Genomic DNA, 19,301 nt, shown 5'->3' on the forward strand with positions numbered 1-19,301 from the left:
ATATTGGAAAATCACATAACTTTTCATTATTCAAACAATATCCAGTACTGAAATGGAAATATCCATTTAATGAGAGATTTTCTCCCCTTTTGTCACATTTTCCCAATTGTCAGTGTATTGTTCAAACATGTCCCTTACAGCTAATAATTTCGACCAAATATCTTGTTTTTAAAATAACTATTTAAAAATGTAAATTAAAAGACTATATTTTGACCGTTGTGCTGTGTTCTTTTTGTCTGTCTTTTCATGAGGAAAATAATAATAGAAAAATAATACAGTAGCATTAAAGTGAATGTGATTTGGAAAAAAAATAATGTACAAAACATAAGCTGAAGGCGGAAAATGCATTGGTCACAGCCTCCATCCAGTATAGCCCATGCTCTCTACTATATAGCCAGATGTCCTCCAGTATATAGCCAGCAGCCGCAGTCTCTGGGTTTATAGCCGGTCAGCCCCAACTCCAAGAATATAGTCCGTTCATGCCCACTAGTATAGTCAGCCAGCCCCAAGTATAAAGGCGGCAGACTTCATAATGTGTGTGGTCTAAAACCTTAAATAATGATATGTCGCATGGTGTGCAGTTGCAAATTGCTCTAGTTTTCTGGTGTAGACAGATTGATACATCTCCCCCAATGTAACTCCTAATCAATCACGCTTCTGTAAAATTAATCACCACTTATGAATTAAAATGTTTTTTTTTAGCCCCATTTACACAATAGAAGAAAGAACCTCTGATGTGGGTGGTGCCAGTGCAGGCGATGTATCCTGTAATATACTAGACTGGCTGAATGTAGACATGATCCAATCTAAGTTTAATAAAATAAATGTGTAAAAGGCTCCTGGAATAGATGGGTTACACGCCAGAGTCCTTAAAGAGAAACTGTCAGCCAAATTAACCCCTATCCCTCACAGCCCTCCTTGTGCTACCCTGAGGTATCCTACCTGGATGAGATCCTCAGGCCCATTGTTAGGCCACATTCAGGTGCCTAAAGATGAATGATAACGCTAGGCTTGATGTGGCTATAGTGTGGCAGCAGTTCCTGCATTGGTGTCATGGATTGGCCTGCCCATTTGCCAGACCAGAATCCAATAGAGCATATTTAGGAGAAGATGGCATCAGGACCAGTAGTGGACTTGGGAACAGTGAGGTGGGCTACTCCAGGCTCCTCTTTCTTTGGGTCCTGATGCCGGTGCATACAGGATCTAGCGGTGAAGAGGAGGACCTGGCCCCCTGCACCAATAACACCTTCCATCACTGGTGGAAACGCTCATTTGTCTTTGCCAGGCCGCCAGCCACGGGTTGTGCATCCCTGCAGTATAGTATGCCACTCAGTAATGGCTGTAACATGCTACTATTTATTCTCTATGCTAGATTGCAACACAATACAAGTCACCAGGCTGAATTGTAATTCAAAGTTTTCTACAAGCGCCAAATTGGTCACAACAAAGCCAATCCTACTGCACTATATGCAACTATATATATCCCCAATAACTCATGTGGCACTATGAAAAGTATTATATTGGCCACACATGAGTACAATAAAATTATACACACTGAGTTATTAATTTCTATAGGCAACAGCATAGAATAAAATAGGAACATTCTCCTTTCTTTTGGCCCAGCACACTATTATTGAATATCTATATTATACAAATTCACTTGAATAACTATGATGTACGACTACATCTGCCCTAAAAAAAACTATTGCAGGCTTGGGATTAGTCAGCAACCATTTAAAAAAATACAGTGATGTGAGCATAGTCTCACAACACAATAGTTTTTGTCTGTGGTCTAACAGAAGTAGACATGTAGGGACATGACCAGATCCATTTAGACTGCAGTCACATTGCGCTTCTAATGCATGCGTCTCAAAACACATTGTACCAGTTGGAGATTAATTAGACAAATCTAACAGCTGTTAACAGGGACTGCACCCTGAGGGTGCGTTCACACGTTGCAGTTAAAACTGCATCGCAGTCCGCTTTGAGGTGGTTTTAGGGTGTGGTCACACGTCACGTTTACTGCATGCGTTTAAAAATGCATTGCTACAGCTGAAGGGAGATTTGCCTAATTACACAGCTGTTAACACTTGCATTTACAAAATGCAAATGTTAACGCATGTGTTAACATCACGGTAAACGCTGGTGTTAACAGCTGTTTAATTAGGCAAATCTCCCTTCAGTTGTAGCAATGCGTTTTTAAACGCATGCAGTAAACGTGACGTGTGACCGCACCCTTAGGTGAAAGACATGAACTGAACGGGTGAATTTGATTTTGAAGGGGAAACCTGCTCCACAAATGTCATTCACCTGTTCAATTGACAAAACTGCACCTAAAACCACCTCAAAGCTGATTGTGATGCAGTTTTAACTGCAATGTGTGACCGCACCCTCAGGCTACGTTCACATGAACATACACCAGGCTGTAGCTGGGCGGGCATACCTTTGACACCATGGAGAGGAGAAATGTCTGAGCCGTGCATCACCGTATCACTCCGTGCGCCAACTGCCGGCCTATGGGCGACATGAGCAAGCTTGCAGCTGTACGTAAGTCCCGCTATGGTCGGGTGATTGTAGCAGAGTGAGGACATTCGCTTCCTCTACACTTCTGGGTGAAGTACACTGCTGTAAACACATGAGGCACCTTCTGTCTTTATTTTACAGAAAAGTGGATTATAGAAAGGAAACCAATAATCATAGCCAATCATGAAGCCGGGGGCTTCAATTTGCTGTTCGGCCACCAATTTGCCTGGGTCCGGTGTTGGAACCCAAAGCTTGGGCCCACTCATCTCTAGCTGTGATCAATCACAACACTGAGATTACACGGATGGGTCTATGCCAATGTGCTGGAGATCGGACGCTACACTCCATTCAAAATGTCTTTTAGTAAATATGAATGTATTAAGGGAGGTCTGAAACTCTACATTACGTCCACAAATATTTTTAATAATAAAACGTTTGCAACAAAATGTCCAATCCTTGTGAAAGGATTTCTATACTTCTACCTCACTACTTTACCTCTTCCCACACCCTGACGTAACTGTACATTAATGTGCAGGTACACCGCAGGATCCTGGCGGCGAGAGAGCCAGGTTTCTGCAGTAAAAGTTGGGGGTTGTGACTATTGTGATCCAGTCTATTTAACCCTATAGACACCATGGTTATGGTGTCCACGGCGTCTATAGCGCATTACAGGAACAATCAGTGCTGATCCTTCCTATGGCAGCTCCGAGGTCTGATGAAGCTATCAAATAGCTATAGCAGAAGGCATAGGCTGACTATGTAATACCGTATACTTCAATACTATTGTAGTATTGTAATACATTACCATTTGAAAAAAAAAAAAAAAAATCAATTTCAATCAAAAGGCCGTACAGTCCTTTAAATGGAAGTGTTGAAAAAGTCATCAAGTCTGAAAAAAAAAAAAAAAAAAATTACACTACACACAGCTCCGTACACTGAAAATGGCAGTTTTTTTTTTGTTTGTACAGGAGAAAAGCTAAAATGAAAGGCGGGGTCCTCAAAATATGTCTATTGGGATGGCCCAAAAAAAAAAAATCACTTGGGAGTGTCATAGAAAAAAATACAACTAGTGATTGAATATTGTGAAAAACCTGTTTTTATTAACAAATATTTACAAGTGGTGTGCAAGTCTCTTTTTGGCATATCCGGTACCTCGATACTGGTCACCACTGCCGAGGTACCGAATACGCCAAAAAGAGACTTACACACCACTTGCAAATATTTGTTAATAAAAACAGGTTTTTCCCAATATTTAATCACTAGTTGTATTTTTCTTTGTACAGGAGGTTTTAATTTTTGTAAGTGTCTGAATACCTTATAAAACCTATATAATTTAGGCTTCCTTTGTGCAGTGCTGCGTAATCTGTAGGCACTATATAAAGATTTATTATTATTATTATAACTCTGTTATCCCCATAATCGTACCGACCCAAAGTATAAAGCACTAGGAACTTTATTTCCTCGCTTTCCAGTACATGGATAGTTCTTGCACTTCATAGTAAAGGTATGTAGTATTCCACGCTGGGAAGCGGGAAAAAAAATCCAAATGCAGTCAAAATGGTGAAGAAACAAAAAAACAAAAAAACCCGCATTTGTGCAGTTTTCTTGTGGGCTTGGATTTTACAGCTTTCACTGTGCGCCACAAATGACATATCTACTTTATTCTTTGGGTCGGTACGATTACGGGGATAATAAATTTGTATAGGTTTTATAATGTTTTCATACATATACAAAAATTAAAACCTCCTATACAATTTTTTTTTTAACTTTTCCATCTTCTGGCACCAATAACTTTTTCAAACTTCTGAGTACGGAGCTTTGGGTAGTGTCATTTTGTGCGGCTTTTGATGACGTTTTTAATGCTACCATTTTTTAGGACTGTGCAACCTTTTGATCACTTTTTGATTTTTTTTTTTTTTTAAAAGTGGCATTTTCGGTTAAACGCAGTGAAAAGCAGTTATTATTTTTTGATTGGGCATTTTTGGACTCTGCAATATCTAATGATTTTTACGGTTTATTTATAATCACTTCTGGGGAAAGGGGGGGTGATTTGAATTTAAAGGTTTTTTTTTTTTTTTTTTTAAACCTTTTTTAATTTTTACTTTCACTATTTTTCAGACCCCCTAGGTTAGTGATGGCGAACCTTCTAGAGACTTAGTGCCCAAACTACAACCAAAATCCACTCATTTGCCATTAAGTGCCAACATAACATTTTAACCCCTTAAGGACGCAGGGTTTTTCGGCTCATTTCTCGCTCTCCAACTTCAAAAATCCATAACTTTTTCATTTTTACGTGTACAGACCTGTGTGAGGGCTTATTTTGTGTGTAACAAATTTTACTTTCCCGTGTTATTTATTTTAACATGCCGTGTACTGCGAAGCTGAAAAAAAATTCCAAATGTGGAAAAATTGGAAAAAAAAAAAAAACAGTCACGTTCTTGTGGGCTCAGTTTTTACGACTTTCACTCTTCGCTCCAAATAACACGCCTACTTTATTCTTTGGTTCGGTGCGATCGCGGTGATACCAAATTTATATAGGTTTTATTGTGTTCTAATACATTTTCAAAAATTAAACGAATGTGTACAAAGAAAAAATTTTTTTTGCCATCTTCTGACGCTAATAACTTTTTCATACTATGGCGCACGGAGATGTGTGAGGTGTCATTTTTGCGAAATGAGGCGACGTTTTCATTGCTACCATTTTGAGGTCTGTGCGACATTTTTATCATTTTTTGTTATGTAAAAAGGTGTAAAAGTCGCATTTCGGACATTTGGGCGCCATTTCCCGCCTCGGAGGTCACAGTCACCCGTAACCGTTTTTATATTTTGATAGATCGGGCATTTTGGGACGCGGCGATACCTAATATGTTTGTGATTTTTACTGTTTATTATGTTTTATATCCGTTCTAGGGAAAGGGGGGTGATTTGAATTGTTAATAATTTATTAATTTTTTTTATTTTTTAAAACTTTTTTTTTTTTCCCACTATTTTTTAGACCATCTAGGGTACATTAACCCAAGATAGTCAGATCGCTCCTACCATATACTGCAATACTTCTGTATTGCAATATATGGCATTTTTGCAACACATTCATTACAATGAGCCACTGGCTCATTGTAACGAATCTGCAGATACCAGATAGTCTCGGGTCAAACGAAGACCTGAGGCTACCATGGTAACCGATCGCCGCCCCCCGATGACGTTCGGGGGCGCGACGATTGTAATAAAGATGGCGCCGTCGTTTTTTAAACGCCGGCGACGTTGAAAGGGTTAATAGCCACGGTCGGTGCTTGCGGTTATTAGCGGTGGGGGTTTGCTGCAATATGCAACAACCCCCACCTCTGTATGAAGAGGACTCAGCCCGTGAGCCCTCTTCATACACTCTTATACCTCTGCGCTATCACTCGTGATCGGTGCTAGCACCAATCATGGATGTTACTGGTAAGTCTTTGCTGCCCCTCTCCACCAGATAATAGCTGTACTATTACGCCGAGCATCGAGAAGGGGTTAAAGTTGATTTCTCATACATTGAGGGGTGTGTTTTTTATATCGTAATATATTATGGGGTTTTACCTTCTCAAAGTCGCTTAACTGGTGCCAGTAAATATAGGTTTTGGCGATTTTCTTATAAAAGGTCACTAAAGCAGACATTCGGGAAATGAAGTTATTTGGGTGCTATGTCCATCTGCCTTAAAAGCAAAAAATGTAAAAGCTTGGAAATTTGTCAAAAATTTTGAAATTATCAATTTTCTATTTTTTTTCATAGTTAAATGCAAAAGATATCATCCACATTTTTCCACTAATTTGAAGTACAATGTGTGACAAAACAAATTTAAAATTACCTGGATATGGTAAAGCATTTGGAGGTTCTAACCACTTTAATCAAGCTTGGTCCAAAAGCCCTAAAGGGGTCTAGTCCTGAAGGGGTTAAGGGTATAAACATAAGGGTCCCCAGCTTATGTACAAGATAGGTCCTTTAGGTTTGTACTTAATTTTGCAAGTTGAAATTTTATTATTTTAACTCCAGAAAAAAAAGGAATTGTGCCTGTGACACTTGGATTTTCAAAATTTTGTTGCGTTGTGGAAACTAGGATTACCAATATAAATCTTAATTACGGACACCTTAAAGTGGGTCACTGCAGCCTGGGACTAAGAGCAAAGCACCAGAGGTCACAGTGGGTAGAGAGGTCTGTATTTAGGGGGTCGCCTGCAAGTGTCGTTAAGTTGGACACCACCTGTATACATGTCTGAAGGGGTAGATAATGTGCTATACTTAACCTTCTCTTGCACTCCGTCTCAGTGCAAGGCTCTGTATATAGGAGGGCAAGGCTCCGTTAGGGCAAGGCTCTGTATATAGGAGGCTCATAATTGGCTTATAACCCCCCCCAATCCCAGAAAACCGCTTTAAGGAGCACTCCCACAAGACACCACATTTCCATCACTGCATTACAGAAATTTATTTTCCCACATTGTAGCCTCCTGTCTGCTCTCATCACCTCACAGCTAGAGCCATATCCAGAGAAAGGTGATTGTTCTTTCTATAGTACTCCAAGGGAACCTGTCACCACATTTGGGATTTGGGTTTAATAAGACCATAAACTGTCTTGCCCTTTATTACATGGCAAATTTCCCTGGACCTTTTTAGTCCATTGGCTGTATGATAGCTGCATTTTCCCGAATATTGGTGTTATCATAATCTACCGATGTCCTGTGGCTGCTGATGTACTGAAGTCATTTAATGCAATGGCCCGTAGGGATAGTCCACTTGTACAGACAGGTGACAGCTAACTTTACTGCCCATCAGCAGTTTTCAAGCTGTTTATCAGTGTTAGAGCCACGAGACTGCAGAATAAAAGTATGTGACATAATTCCCATAGACTCCTCACCCTTTCATATACCTGTAAAATATTTGAAGCAGTTGTAGCTTCCTGATGCACCCGTTTTAGACTGATTTACAGAAGGTCAGATTTACAAAATACAAAAGATTCCTCCCACCATTCATTCAGGGTGACCAACTTTTTTTTTTTTTTTTTTTATAAAGACACTTAAATAAATGATGATTGCTATGAAGAGCAGATTTTTTTTGTCATTTTTAAATTTGCCACATGATGTTTTAATCTTATTAGTGTCCTTTAATTTTCCCCATCCACACTGTGTGAACACAGGTTCTAACAGCTTCATTGTGATGTTTGCCAATCTAGTATTGCATCTTGATGAGTAGTCCAGATATCACATGGCAGGAGACCAACAGACCCTGATCAGTTCTAATTATGAGAAGATTGCAAGAAACCCATCAGGTAAAAGTCTAAGTACATTCACACATTCAAATATGAAGCATCACATTAACATTGCCTTTGCATAAACGGAATGATTCTCATCACATATTAGATGGCCACAGTCCTATTAGGTGTGATAGGGTCATGTATGGGTCTCATCTTATACCCCAGACACACACTGGAAGGAAATCTAACCACCTATGCAATAAGCCCCAGTGTTTGTGAAATGAGAACAATCCCTGTACTGTGCCTCTCCATCTGCAAGAAATGTAAAACACAACATAATGCATTCAGTTTAGTCCCAAGAAGCATCAAATTTCTAATACAAAGAAAAATTAAAAATATTTTTATTCAGAAGCTGAACATACAACTAACATTTGATAGGAAACAATCTTTGGTGTGAAGCAGGTATAGGTGATGAGACACGCTCCAGTAACTGCTGTGGAGCAGCCGGGATAATGTACTATGCAGAAAGTATGAAGCCTGGTATAAAAGGAAAGTTACAACACAATAACACTGATTATTCCATACAAATGCATTTTCTGGAAACACTAAAAAAAAAATTACACTGAAGCCGCTGCATGTGAATTCAACTGTAAAATCCCAAATATTCTACTACTGTAAAGGATTAATACAAGATGTAAGTGACCTCCAGAACAGATCCTGGATCCACTGTCAAATAGTAACGGGTGGACCAGGAGCAGTAAGCTGGGTATGTGCCAGGCAGGGGTGTGCGAGGTCTCCGCATTATAAAGGCACAGTTATCAGGTTCAGGAGGGGAAGCATTGGTGGCTTCTCAAAGGCTGAAGAAACTGCAATTGCTGTAATGGATCACAAGTCTGTCCTCCTGTGGTTCAGAAAGTTATTAAACCACTGCATTCACAGCATGTGCCAAGACCTAAAGGGCATCAAATGTACAGGACGCTAAATTATGGAGAAGGTTCTGCCTGACAGGGTACTAAAGCAGAGGGTCAGAGATTCTGCCAATCTGATTTGGATAGAATTGCATAGTCTGCTGCTAAAACTGACAGGCCACATGATCTTAGAGGCATCTTACACAACAGGATGGATTACTCAGCATTAAAGGATCATTTCACTTCCAACTCCAGAACATAACACAACTTCCAAATCAAATCACCTAAAGAGCCCAAAAGACCAACGATCATGGACAGGGGTTTAACAATTGGAAAGGACCCCCCCTCCCACCACATGCAGCATTTGCCACTATTAAAAACGTTCTTTGTCCCATATTCTAATCACAGGTGTCCCAGGCCATTTTGGTGGCACCGTTCTTCCTCTGGTTAGGCCAGTGCAGTCCCTCGTGTAATGACTACACCCACATGGAATAAACTGGCTCTAACGTTGGCAGCCTTGGCCTTCTCTACAAAATAATAATGAAAGTATCAAAATTTTTCATCTGACTTTACGACCAAATCCTGTAAGAGCAGGAAGTACTATGTAATCATACATTACACGGCTTTTACTCAATCGGGTAAGGACTCAATCATATACGCTGCGTTAGTTCCCCAATGGCATGGCATAGACCCCTGCATGTAAATGGATAGACGGAAACAGCAAATAAATCTGAACCTTCAACATAGAGCCGGTGGAAAGATCTACAGCATCCAGCTCTATACACACTGCCACCATCACTGTACGCTTCATGTATTACTCAGGGCTTCCACATAGTTCAGAGCAGTCACTATCCCTTTAAATGAAGTGAGCGCCTATTCATAGCAGAGTAAGGGTTTAAATGAAGAGAAAGTGGACAGCTGATCCGGGGTGGCACTGGGTGATCGGCAGCAGTCAGTGGCTCAGTCATTGCCCTGTGGGGCAAGCAGGTAGGGCAAGGAAGGGGGGATAATCATAGGAGATGCCATCAGTCAGGTGCTGCCCCCTACACGCCCTCCTTCTCTGGCTGCAGGCTGTATGGAGGCGGAGGGCTATCCTTCCTGGGCATGGTGACAGCCTCCTCATAGGAAGGAAGGAGCAGAGGGTTCTTCTCCGGCCCGGGCACCACGATGAGTGCCAGGCCATCGCTGTCGCTGGGCGGGGTGGCACTGCTGAGCAGGTAGCGGTAGTAGGTGAGGACACAGCGGATCAGGTAGATCTTCAGGAGCAGGATGAGCAGACACAGGGCGATGAACAGGAACGAGCCCCCGGCCACACTCGCCTTGTCCGAGTCGTCTTGCCCGGGGAGGTAGGGCCTAGTGCTGATCATGCGGAGCTCCGTGGGGAACCGCACAAAGAAGCCGCAGAAGAGCAGCAGCGAGCCCAGAAAGTCGATGATCTGGAAGGCCATGAAGGGCAGCAGAAGACCCGGGCGCCTGTGCAGGACACCGAACAGCAGGCACAGGCTGAGCAGGAGAAGGATGAAGGCCAGCGAGTACATGACTGCCACAGGCCCGGCCGAGCTCCAGGGCCCCGCGCACACCCCACCGCACTTTATCACCGCCACAGTGTGCCACACCAGAGACTGCAAACTCACGAACACGTAGTACACCGACACCCCCAGCACCACCGAGCGGATGTTGAAATACCCGCAACACCGGGGCGGTTCCTGCGTCACCATCCTGACAGCGTCCACAATCTCCACAGCGCCTCTGCTAGACGATCTGAGGGACAACCGGAAGTGACCGCGTTTATAAGCATCCTCAACCACGCCCCTTCCGTGACGTCAACCACGGTCATCGATGTGGTAATCTTCGCCTCCGTGCCTTTGTAAAGGCAGCAGTCACGTGACCAAACACAGGCTGCGGCCATGAGCGGGGCCCGCTCCTCTATTCTTAGTCAGCGAACATGGAGCCGAGAAAAGTCTCGTATTTCATCTGAAATTTGTTGGGAAACGTGGAGGAAAACTTCTATAAAATCATCTATAGGGAAGAAATGTAAGAAGTTAAAAAAAGAATAGACTGGGTGATGCTGGGGACGTACACCCTACAGGCTGTCATCAGGTGACTCGCTGCTAGGGGGGTAACTTTAGGGGGTGCAGAGGTCTCACCTGGGACCAAAAGGGGTTTGGGGGGGCTCTTATGGTGTCACTTTCCCATATGAGGAAACTATTACTATACTCCATACATTATAGTGGAGGGGCCTAGCACAGACTTTACACTGGGGCCCATCAGCTTCTAGTTACGCCACTGGTTGTTTCAAAAAGTTTTATACTATGGGCCTGGTAGTAGGAAAATAATACAGTTGTAATATTTTGTCCATGGCTCTGGTCAACTGTGGTGCCTCTTGTCACTGCCAGCAGGGCCGCCACTAGGGATTTTGGATATTTTTTGTGGGCCAAGCACATGCCCCCTCGGTACATAGATAGCTACAGCACATGCCCCCTCGGTACATAGATAGCTCCAGCTCATGCCCCCTCGGTACATAGATAGCTCCAGCTCATGCCCCCTCGGTACATAGATAGCTCCAGCTCATGCCCCCTCGGTACACAGATAGCTCCAGCACATGCCCCCTCGATACACAGATAGCTCCAGCACATGCCCCCTCGGTACATAGATAGCTCCAGCTCATGCCCCCTCGGTACATAGATAGCTCCAGCTCATGCCCCCTCGGGACACAGATAGCTACAGCTCATGCCCCCTCGGGACACAGATAGCTCCAGCTCATGCCCCCTCGGGACACAGATAGCTCCAGCTCATGCCCCCTCGGTACACAGATAGCTACAGCACATGCTCCCTTGGTACATAGATAGCTACAGCACATGCCCCCTTGGTACACAGATGGCTCGAACTTATGCCCCCTCGGTACATAGATAGCTCCAGCTCATGCCCCCTCGGTACATGGATAGCTCCAGCTCATGCCCCCTCGGTACACAGATAGCTACAGCACATGCCCCCTTGGTACATAGATAGCTCCAGCTCATGCCCCCTCGGTACATAGATAGCTCCAGCTCATGCCCCCTCGGTACACAGATAGCTACAGCACATGCCCCCTTGGTACATAGATATCTACAGCACATGCCCCCTCGGTACATAGATAGCTCCAGCTCATGCCCCCTCGGTACATAGATAGCTCCAGCTCATGCCCCCTCGGTACATAGATAGCTCCAGCTCATGCCCCCTCGGTACACAGATAGCTACAGCACATGCCCCCTTGGTACATAGATAGCTCCAGCACATGCCCCCTTGGTACATAGATAGCTCCAGCACATGCCCCCTTGGTACATTGATAGCTCCAGCTCATGCCCCCTCGGTACATAGATATCTACAGCACATGCCCCCTCGGTACATAGATAGCTCCAGCTCATGCCCCCTCGGTACATAGATATCTACAGCACATGCCCCCTCGGTACATAGATAGCTCCTGCTCATGCCCCCTCGGTACATAGATAGCTCCAGCTCATGCCCCCTCGGTACATAGATAGCTCCAGCTCATGCCCCCTCGGTACACAGATAGCTACAGCACATGCCCCCTTGGTACATAGATAGCTCCAGCACATGCCCCCTTGGTACATAGATAGCTCCAGCACATGCCCCCTTGGTACATAGATAGCTCCAGCTCATGCCCCCTCGGTACATAGATAGCTCCAGCTCATGCCCCCTCGGTACATAGATAGCTCCAGCTCATGCCCCCTCGGTACATAGATAGCTCCAGCTCATGCCCCCTCGGTACATAGATAGCTCCAGCTCATGCCCCTCGGTACATAGATAGCTCCAACACATGCCCCCTCGGTACATAGATAGCTCCAGCTCATGCCCCCTCGGTACATAGATAGCTACAGCACATGCCCCCTTGGTACATAGATAGCTCCAGCACATGCCCCCTCGGTACATTGATAGCTCCAGCTCATGCCCCCTCGGTACATAGATAGCTCCAGCTCATGCCCCCTCGGTACATAGATAGCTCCAGCTCATGCCCCCTCGGTACATAGATAGCTCCAGCACATGCCCCCTCGGTACATAGATAGCTCCAGCTCATGCCCCCTCGGTGCATAGATAGCTCCAGCTCATCCCCCCTCGGTACATACATAGCTCCAGCACATGCCCCCTCGGTACATAGATAGCTACAGCTCATGCCCCCTCGGTACATAGATAGTTCCAGCTCATGCCCCCTCGGTACATAGATAGCTCCAGCTCATGCCCCCTCGGTACATAGATAGCTCCAGCTCATGCCCCCTCGGTACATAGATAGCTCCAGCTCATGCCTCCTCGGTACATAGATAGCTCCAGCTCATGCCTCCTCGGTACATAGATAGCTCCAGCACATGCCTCCTCGGTACATAGATAGCTCCAGCACATGCCCCCTCGGTACATAGATAGCTCCAGCTTATGCCCCCTCGGTACATAGATAGCTCCAGCTCATCCCCCCTCGGTACATACATAGCTCCAGCACATGCCCCCTCGGTTCATAGATAGCTACAGCTCATGCCCCCTCGGTACATAGATAGCTACAGCTCATGCCCCCTCGGTACATAGATAGCTCCAGCTCATGCCCCCTCGGTACATAGATAGCTCCAGCTCATGCCCCCTCGGTACATAGATAGCTCCAGCTCATCCCCCCTCGGTACATACATAGCTCCAGCACATGCCCCCTCGGTACATAGATAGCTACAGCTCATGCCCCCTCGGTACATTGATAGCTCCAGCACATGCCCCCTCAGCACATATCTTCCCTCATATAGTGGCCTCTCTCATCTCTGCCTCATTTTGTGTCCTCTCTTATCTTATCCTCACATTGTTATCTGCTCCTCAAATTCTGTCCCCTCTCATCTCCTCCTCATATTTAGGCCTCTCATGTCCACCTCATAATGTGGGCCTTCATACCCCCCTTATATCGTGGGCCCTCATATCCCCCTTATATCTTGGCCCCTCATATTCCCTAATATTGTGGCCCCTAATTTTGTGCTCCCCACTCTTTATACTTTCCTTCTTTTGAGTTAATAAAAAAATAAATAGACACATTACCTGTCCCCATTCCCCAGCAGTTCTCCTCTTCTTATCTTCCTCTGTACTGTGATGCCAGTAGACGTGATGACATCATCACTCTGCACCTGCCGGCATCACAGCTACAGGGAAAAAATGATGATAGTTCACCTGTGTCTGAGGCATAAGTGGTAGGGGGTAGAGCTAGAGGCATACATGGTGAGTGTCTGCTGCATCATGCAGCAAACATCAACCGCTATTATCGACCACGGTTGTTAAAAATGTATGTTTATTTATGTTTTTTTAATATAAGTCAATTTATGTTTTAGTGCCAAGGTTTCATGGATTGGCAGCATATGAGATTAAACAGTGACATCATCAGGTAATGCCGATATCATTATGGGATCTGTCTCCTAGGAGGCAGTATCTATTATATATCCAGTAGATTGTCAATACATAACCGTAGGAGGACTAAAAATTTGTAATTTCCCTGGAATGAAAATAAATAAACAAAAGTAATCATAAGCATGACCAAAAAAATGACCAATCTATCAAAATTTAAGAATGATTATTGCGTGCAATGAGCCCCAAAATGGAAAAAAGCATTTACCTCTGAATCGCCACTTTTACCCATTTCACCACACATAAATATTTGAATAAAAAGTGATCAAAAGGTCATACTGTCTCAGCTCAGCTCGTCCTCAGCTCGTCCCACACAAAATGACATATTACACAGGTCCGTACACCAAAATATGAAAAAGTTATTGGCATCAGAATATGGTGAAACAAAGACATTTTAACTTTTGAAAATCTATTGAAACCCAATAAAACCTATATAAAAAAACAAAATCCACAAGAAAATGGTGCAAATTTCTTTTTTTTTTTTTATTTCAACGCATTTTTCCAGCTTCCCTGTGCAAGGCATGGAATGTAAAATACTGCCACTAGGAAGTACAATTGGCTACGCTGAAAAAAAGAACCCATACAGTTATTAATTTTTTGGGCAGGTTCAAAAAACAGAAACGTAAAATAGAAAAAAAGTCCATCCGTGGCAAGGGGTTAAATAGTGACACTGGAAAGCACAATTTTTAACATGGATAACAAACTCTCATCTCTGTACACGGAAAAATACAAAATGTTTTCCTTTTGGACGAGAGGGAATGAAAAAAGCAAAACCAATAAAGGGACATGTCCTTAAGGGGTTCACAAAGTACAGTATATTACAAAGTTTTTTATTATCAGGTGCACTATTCATTTAGATTCCAATCTGCCTGTGGTAGCAGTAGCAGAAGTTCCCTGACCAGATATACAGGTTCAGATTTACTAACAGTGACTCAGCTTGCCTCACTAATGTGCAGAACGTGGTATTCATGAATGTGGCGCATGCTGCAAGCGCCCAATGTGCATGAACTGTGTGCACCAGATTTTTTTCTGGTGCACTCAGTTTAAGGGACGGCACCACATTTCTATCGGACTTATAGATATAAATGCACAGGATTGTGTTGTGGTGTGCATAGTGGAGCTACAATATTAGTGCAAACTCTTCATCTATACATGTGCAACCAATTTACACATGTATTTACGTGAAGTCTACACCAGAATTGTGGCCCAGACACCAGACTGCTTAATAAATCTGGGCCACAGTGTAGGTGGGTACAAAAAGAAAGTAAGATATTACTATGTGTTAGATAACGTATGTTAAAAAAACGAACATTCTCTTCCTATAACAGCTATTTTTGGCTCACTCCCTTTAGCTGTGTGACTTTGTTGTACCTCACCTGTTTCTGGGAAAATGTGTGTATAGAACAACATGCTGCCAAAGAAAACAAAGAGGTGACATGCAGTTCTTACAGTAGATGGGAGTGATAAGGGCTGTACTGACTGGAGCAAATTGTCTACCATATTGTAAGTGCAGCTGTTCGTTGGTTGCTTAACACATCCATTGTCAAGCTAAGAAAAATGGTCTGACCACAATTCCCACGCTGACTGCTGCCATGTGGGCACATGGAGCAGGCTGCTTGGACTGAGCAGGGTCTTCTAAGACTGGAAGTCACAGTGGGTAGTTCTGGCATTCAACAGGGATGCCAGCGGTTGCTTGCATGTGATCACTGTGGTTATCACAGTGTATCTTCTATATAACCTGTATATAAAAGATCCACTATATAGAAGATTTAAACTCAAGTCAGTCTACAGGGGTCGGACATATGTCTGTTTTTAATACAATTATTTTCTTTCTCATCTATACCACATAAAAGTAACATAAAAGTTAGGTTTAATTTTAAAGGAAACCTACCATTTGATTAGATGCATTATGAAGCAAACATACCTTGATACTGCTGTAGCTACACTGATGCAGGATCATATCTTGGTTAATCCCTGTGCTGAGTGGTTTTGCCAATAAAACAGATATAACATTATGATAATGAAGCTCTGCCCCATCTATGGCTGGTTCATCGCTTCTTGTAGCAGGAGAGTTTTTCTCTGCAGGAGATGAAGATGATGCAATCACTTTTCTCCCTGCCTGACAGAATAATCAATTACTGCACCATCCCCCAGCTGCTGTGTATGATCCAGCTCAGATTGATTAGTGCTTGGCTAGTCATGCTTGACTAACCGCCATTTGTAATTACAAGCTCTGTGTCTAATGTTTTTATCTTGGCAGCCATGCTGATCCAGCTATCCCAAGGTCCTGAATGTTATAATTATTTTTTCAGCAAAAAAATTCAGCTCAGGGATTAACCAAGATATGTAGCTAGAGCAGTCTCAAGGTATGTTTGCTTCATAATGCATGAAATCAAATGGTAGGTTTTCTTTAACTCAGATATGGACCACTTTGTACTGTGTTAGTTTTTTAAAATATCCTGTATGTTCACACGCCATTTTTTCATGGCATGTGTATCAGACTGACTGAATCCAAACTTTGGCTACATTCACACGATGTATGCCCACCATACCGTAGTACGGCGGGCATACATCGGCGCAGGGGATGAGCGCTGCTCACCCCCGCCCATCTCCATAGGAAGATACAGCGCACGGCGCTGTATCATGGGAAAAGATAGGACATGTCCTATCTTTTCCCGGGCTACGGGCGGTACGGTGCCGCACGTGTGCGGCACCGTACCGCTCCCGTACATGGCCGTGAGCCCATAGAAGTGTATGGGGGACGTATGTCGACCGTATATACGTCCCCCATACATGTGTGTGAATGTAGCCTTTCTTTGTATTTGTGACTGGCACCTATGTAAGCGGCATAAAGGGGTTCCCAAGTTATAATGCAAAACCATTTATTTAAACCATTCCGTTCCATGTTCATATCTGCAGAACGTTCTATAAAAAATCCTTACATAGATATAATTCAGGTTGCTTTTGCTGCATCTGCAGTTGCAGAAATTTCTGAAACAAGTCTGCTCTTTATAAACATCCAATGACAGGAGTGTAAGTCAGCCATATATGTGAGATCATCTTTACAAAAGGACATTGTACATGTTATGTATGCCATAACCCAATATATCCGTGTATATATCCTCAGCTCCGGCTACGCCACACCAATCTTTTATACAGTAAACGGTACCAGGGGTCAGTTGTTTGTGATTGATGAATGCAAACACATATGACTATATGTTATTCGGAGAAGTCACCAACTACATCACAAGTGTGAATAATGACATTGAGCACTACAACTCTGGATTTACCATTAGCAAGTATATTTATTTGCAATAGGGCTATGTTCCCCAGCTTATGGATAAAATTTAGGAAAATCCTGTTCACTTTACAGCTACAATTTTGTGCTATGGATTTTCTGGAGATCAGCTGGTGACAGGTTAAAATAACGTATGCTATGCTGATTTAAAAAATTGTAAATGTTTTTGTTATCTTTATGAATGATTCCAGTACTTTATAATAGTTTACTTTACATCACTTGGCTCCTTGCCAGCAGTGTGTGGTGACTCCAGGGGTGGGTGGTTGGGGGTTACCTGTGTGTGCATGTGTGAAGGAGAGAAATAATGTATATAGACCGCTCCAGCTGCCCCCACCCTCTGACTCACAGCAATCTGCTGGCAGCGATCCAGGTAATGTGAATATATTTTTATAAAGTACTGAAATAATTCAGAATTCTCACAAGGGCAATTTTAAAATCAGCATAGCATAGGCATTGGAACCTGCCAGCAGGTAAAAATCACATTCACAGAGTGTATAAAAAAGGTTTATATAAAAATGTCCTCTTTTACTTTAAGCTACATCTACAATTATACTTTTTATGTGTTTAACTTAAAAGATCTCATTTTAGTCTTGTTGTATATAGGGCATTATGAAGGGGGTGAGCATAGAGATTAGTGAATAATATATGTATAGAGCGTCACAGGAAGCACCTGCCTATTCATCGGCTGGGTGATGGCAGGATATGGCTAAGAGTGACGCACTACATACACACAATGTACATGGTGCCTCTTCCAGGTGGTATGCCAACAGCCTCAACCTCTTCTACTATGCAGTTTTTGCAGAAAAACAGTAAACCACAGATTATATTATCTATTCTATATGGTATTTATTCAGAACAGACAGCAGGTATAATTAATTTGGGGCATACGGCATATGGGATGCAGTAATTAAAAATATGTTGCACTTATACTGGAAAACCCCTGGACTATGCTTTGCGTCACATTTCCTTAGATTCTTTATTGATACGCCAGGCCAGAAGTGTCGGCAGTCATGTGACCACTGTGGCCAATCAGTGATCTCAGCAGTCACAAGGGGATAATTTGAAAGCATTTCAACAAATGCACTAAACTGCACTATTCTAGCCAACTTAGTGACACACAAACAGAAACCAGATCACCTGCTGTGATGTATCCATGGAATTATTCAGTAAAAATAGAAAACCCCAGGGAATATGTGAATTCAGCCTTAGAAATCATGAAATCTGAAAACCTATAGATATTGCTATAAAGTCATGTTGCATTGCCATCTAGTGGTCTTTCTGTTGTTCTACACAATTTAATGTAGGTAAAATCTATTTCAAGGGTTATTTCAGGATCAGCATACTGTTGTCGTAACCTATAGGTCTGACTCTTGGCACCCTCACTAATGTTCTGTTTGATTGGCCTGTAAGTCCAATTCCTCTTTATACTTTGGCCACAAGCTGCGCTTGCAAAGGCTGCGAAGAGGGGCTTGACCCAATTGCAGATGCATTGTGTTTTTTTGTGCAATTTGGGACACTGTGGGTGGCTTAATGTCTCACATCACCCTTTAACTCCATGTACATTATAATTTAGTTTAGGTTGCATTAAGAGGGCTTACAGTGGGTGTTGGCTGCATTAAGCAACTAACATCCACTGCTGACACCTGTGATCAGTGCTGGCACCAAATGCAAGTGTTGCTCATTTAACTGCCACTGGCAAAAATATAGATTTTTTAAAATAATAATTGAGCAAAAACTATGTGAGGTCCCCCCATTTTCTATAAACAGCAATACAATAAAGCAGCAGCAACCGGACATTACTGCTGTAATGCAGACAGATGACACAGACAACAGACAGTGGGCCCTGATTCTAAACCCGCTCCTGACTGCCTCTACCTGATACCCTCACAAGCCCAAATGACAAAGGAATACTGGTTGATGTTCCCTTCC

The 19,301-nt window shown here is 43.1% G+C and overlaps 1 protein-coding gene across 1 annotated transcript; it reads right to left on the minus strand.

Moving 5' to 3' along the window:
• Positions 1-8,129: 8,129 nt before the first annotated feature.
• LOC140127069 (lysosomal-associated transmembrane protein 5-like) lies at positions 8,130-10,429 on the minus strand. Its single transcript, XM_072147292.1, has one exon. The coding sequence runs from the start codon at positions 10,369-10,371 to the stop codon at positions 9,697-9,699; it is 675 nt and encodes a 224-aa protein (XP_072003393.1). The 5' UTR covers positions 10,372-10,429; the 3' UTR covers positions 8,130-9,696.
• Between the last annotated feature and the right edge of the window lie 8,872 nt (positions 10,430-19,301).

This window comes from Engystomops pustulosus, chromosome 1, assembly GCF_040894005.1.
Source record: "Engystomops pustulosus chromosome 1, aEngPut4.maternal, whole genome shotgun sequence".
NCBI classification, from domain to species: domain Eukaryota; kingdom Metazoa; phylum Chordata; class Amphibia; order Anura; family Leptodactylidae; genus Engystomops; species Engystomops pustulosus.

Coding starts and splice junctions, on each gene's coding strand:
- LOC140127069 (XM_072147292.1), bottom strand. CDS start 10,371: ATGGTGACGCAGGAACCGCCCCGGTGTTGCGGGTATTTCAACATCCGC.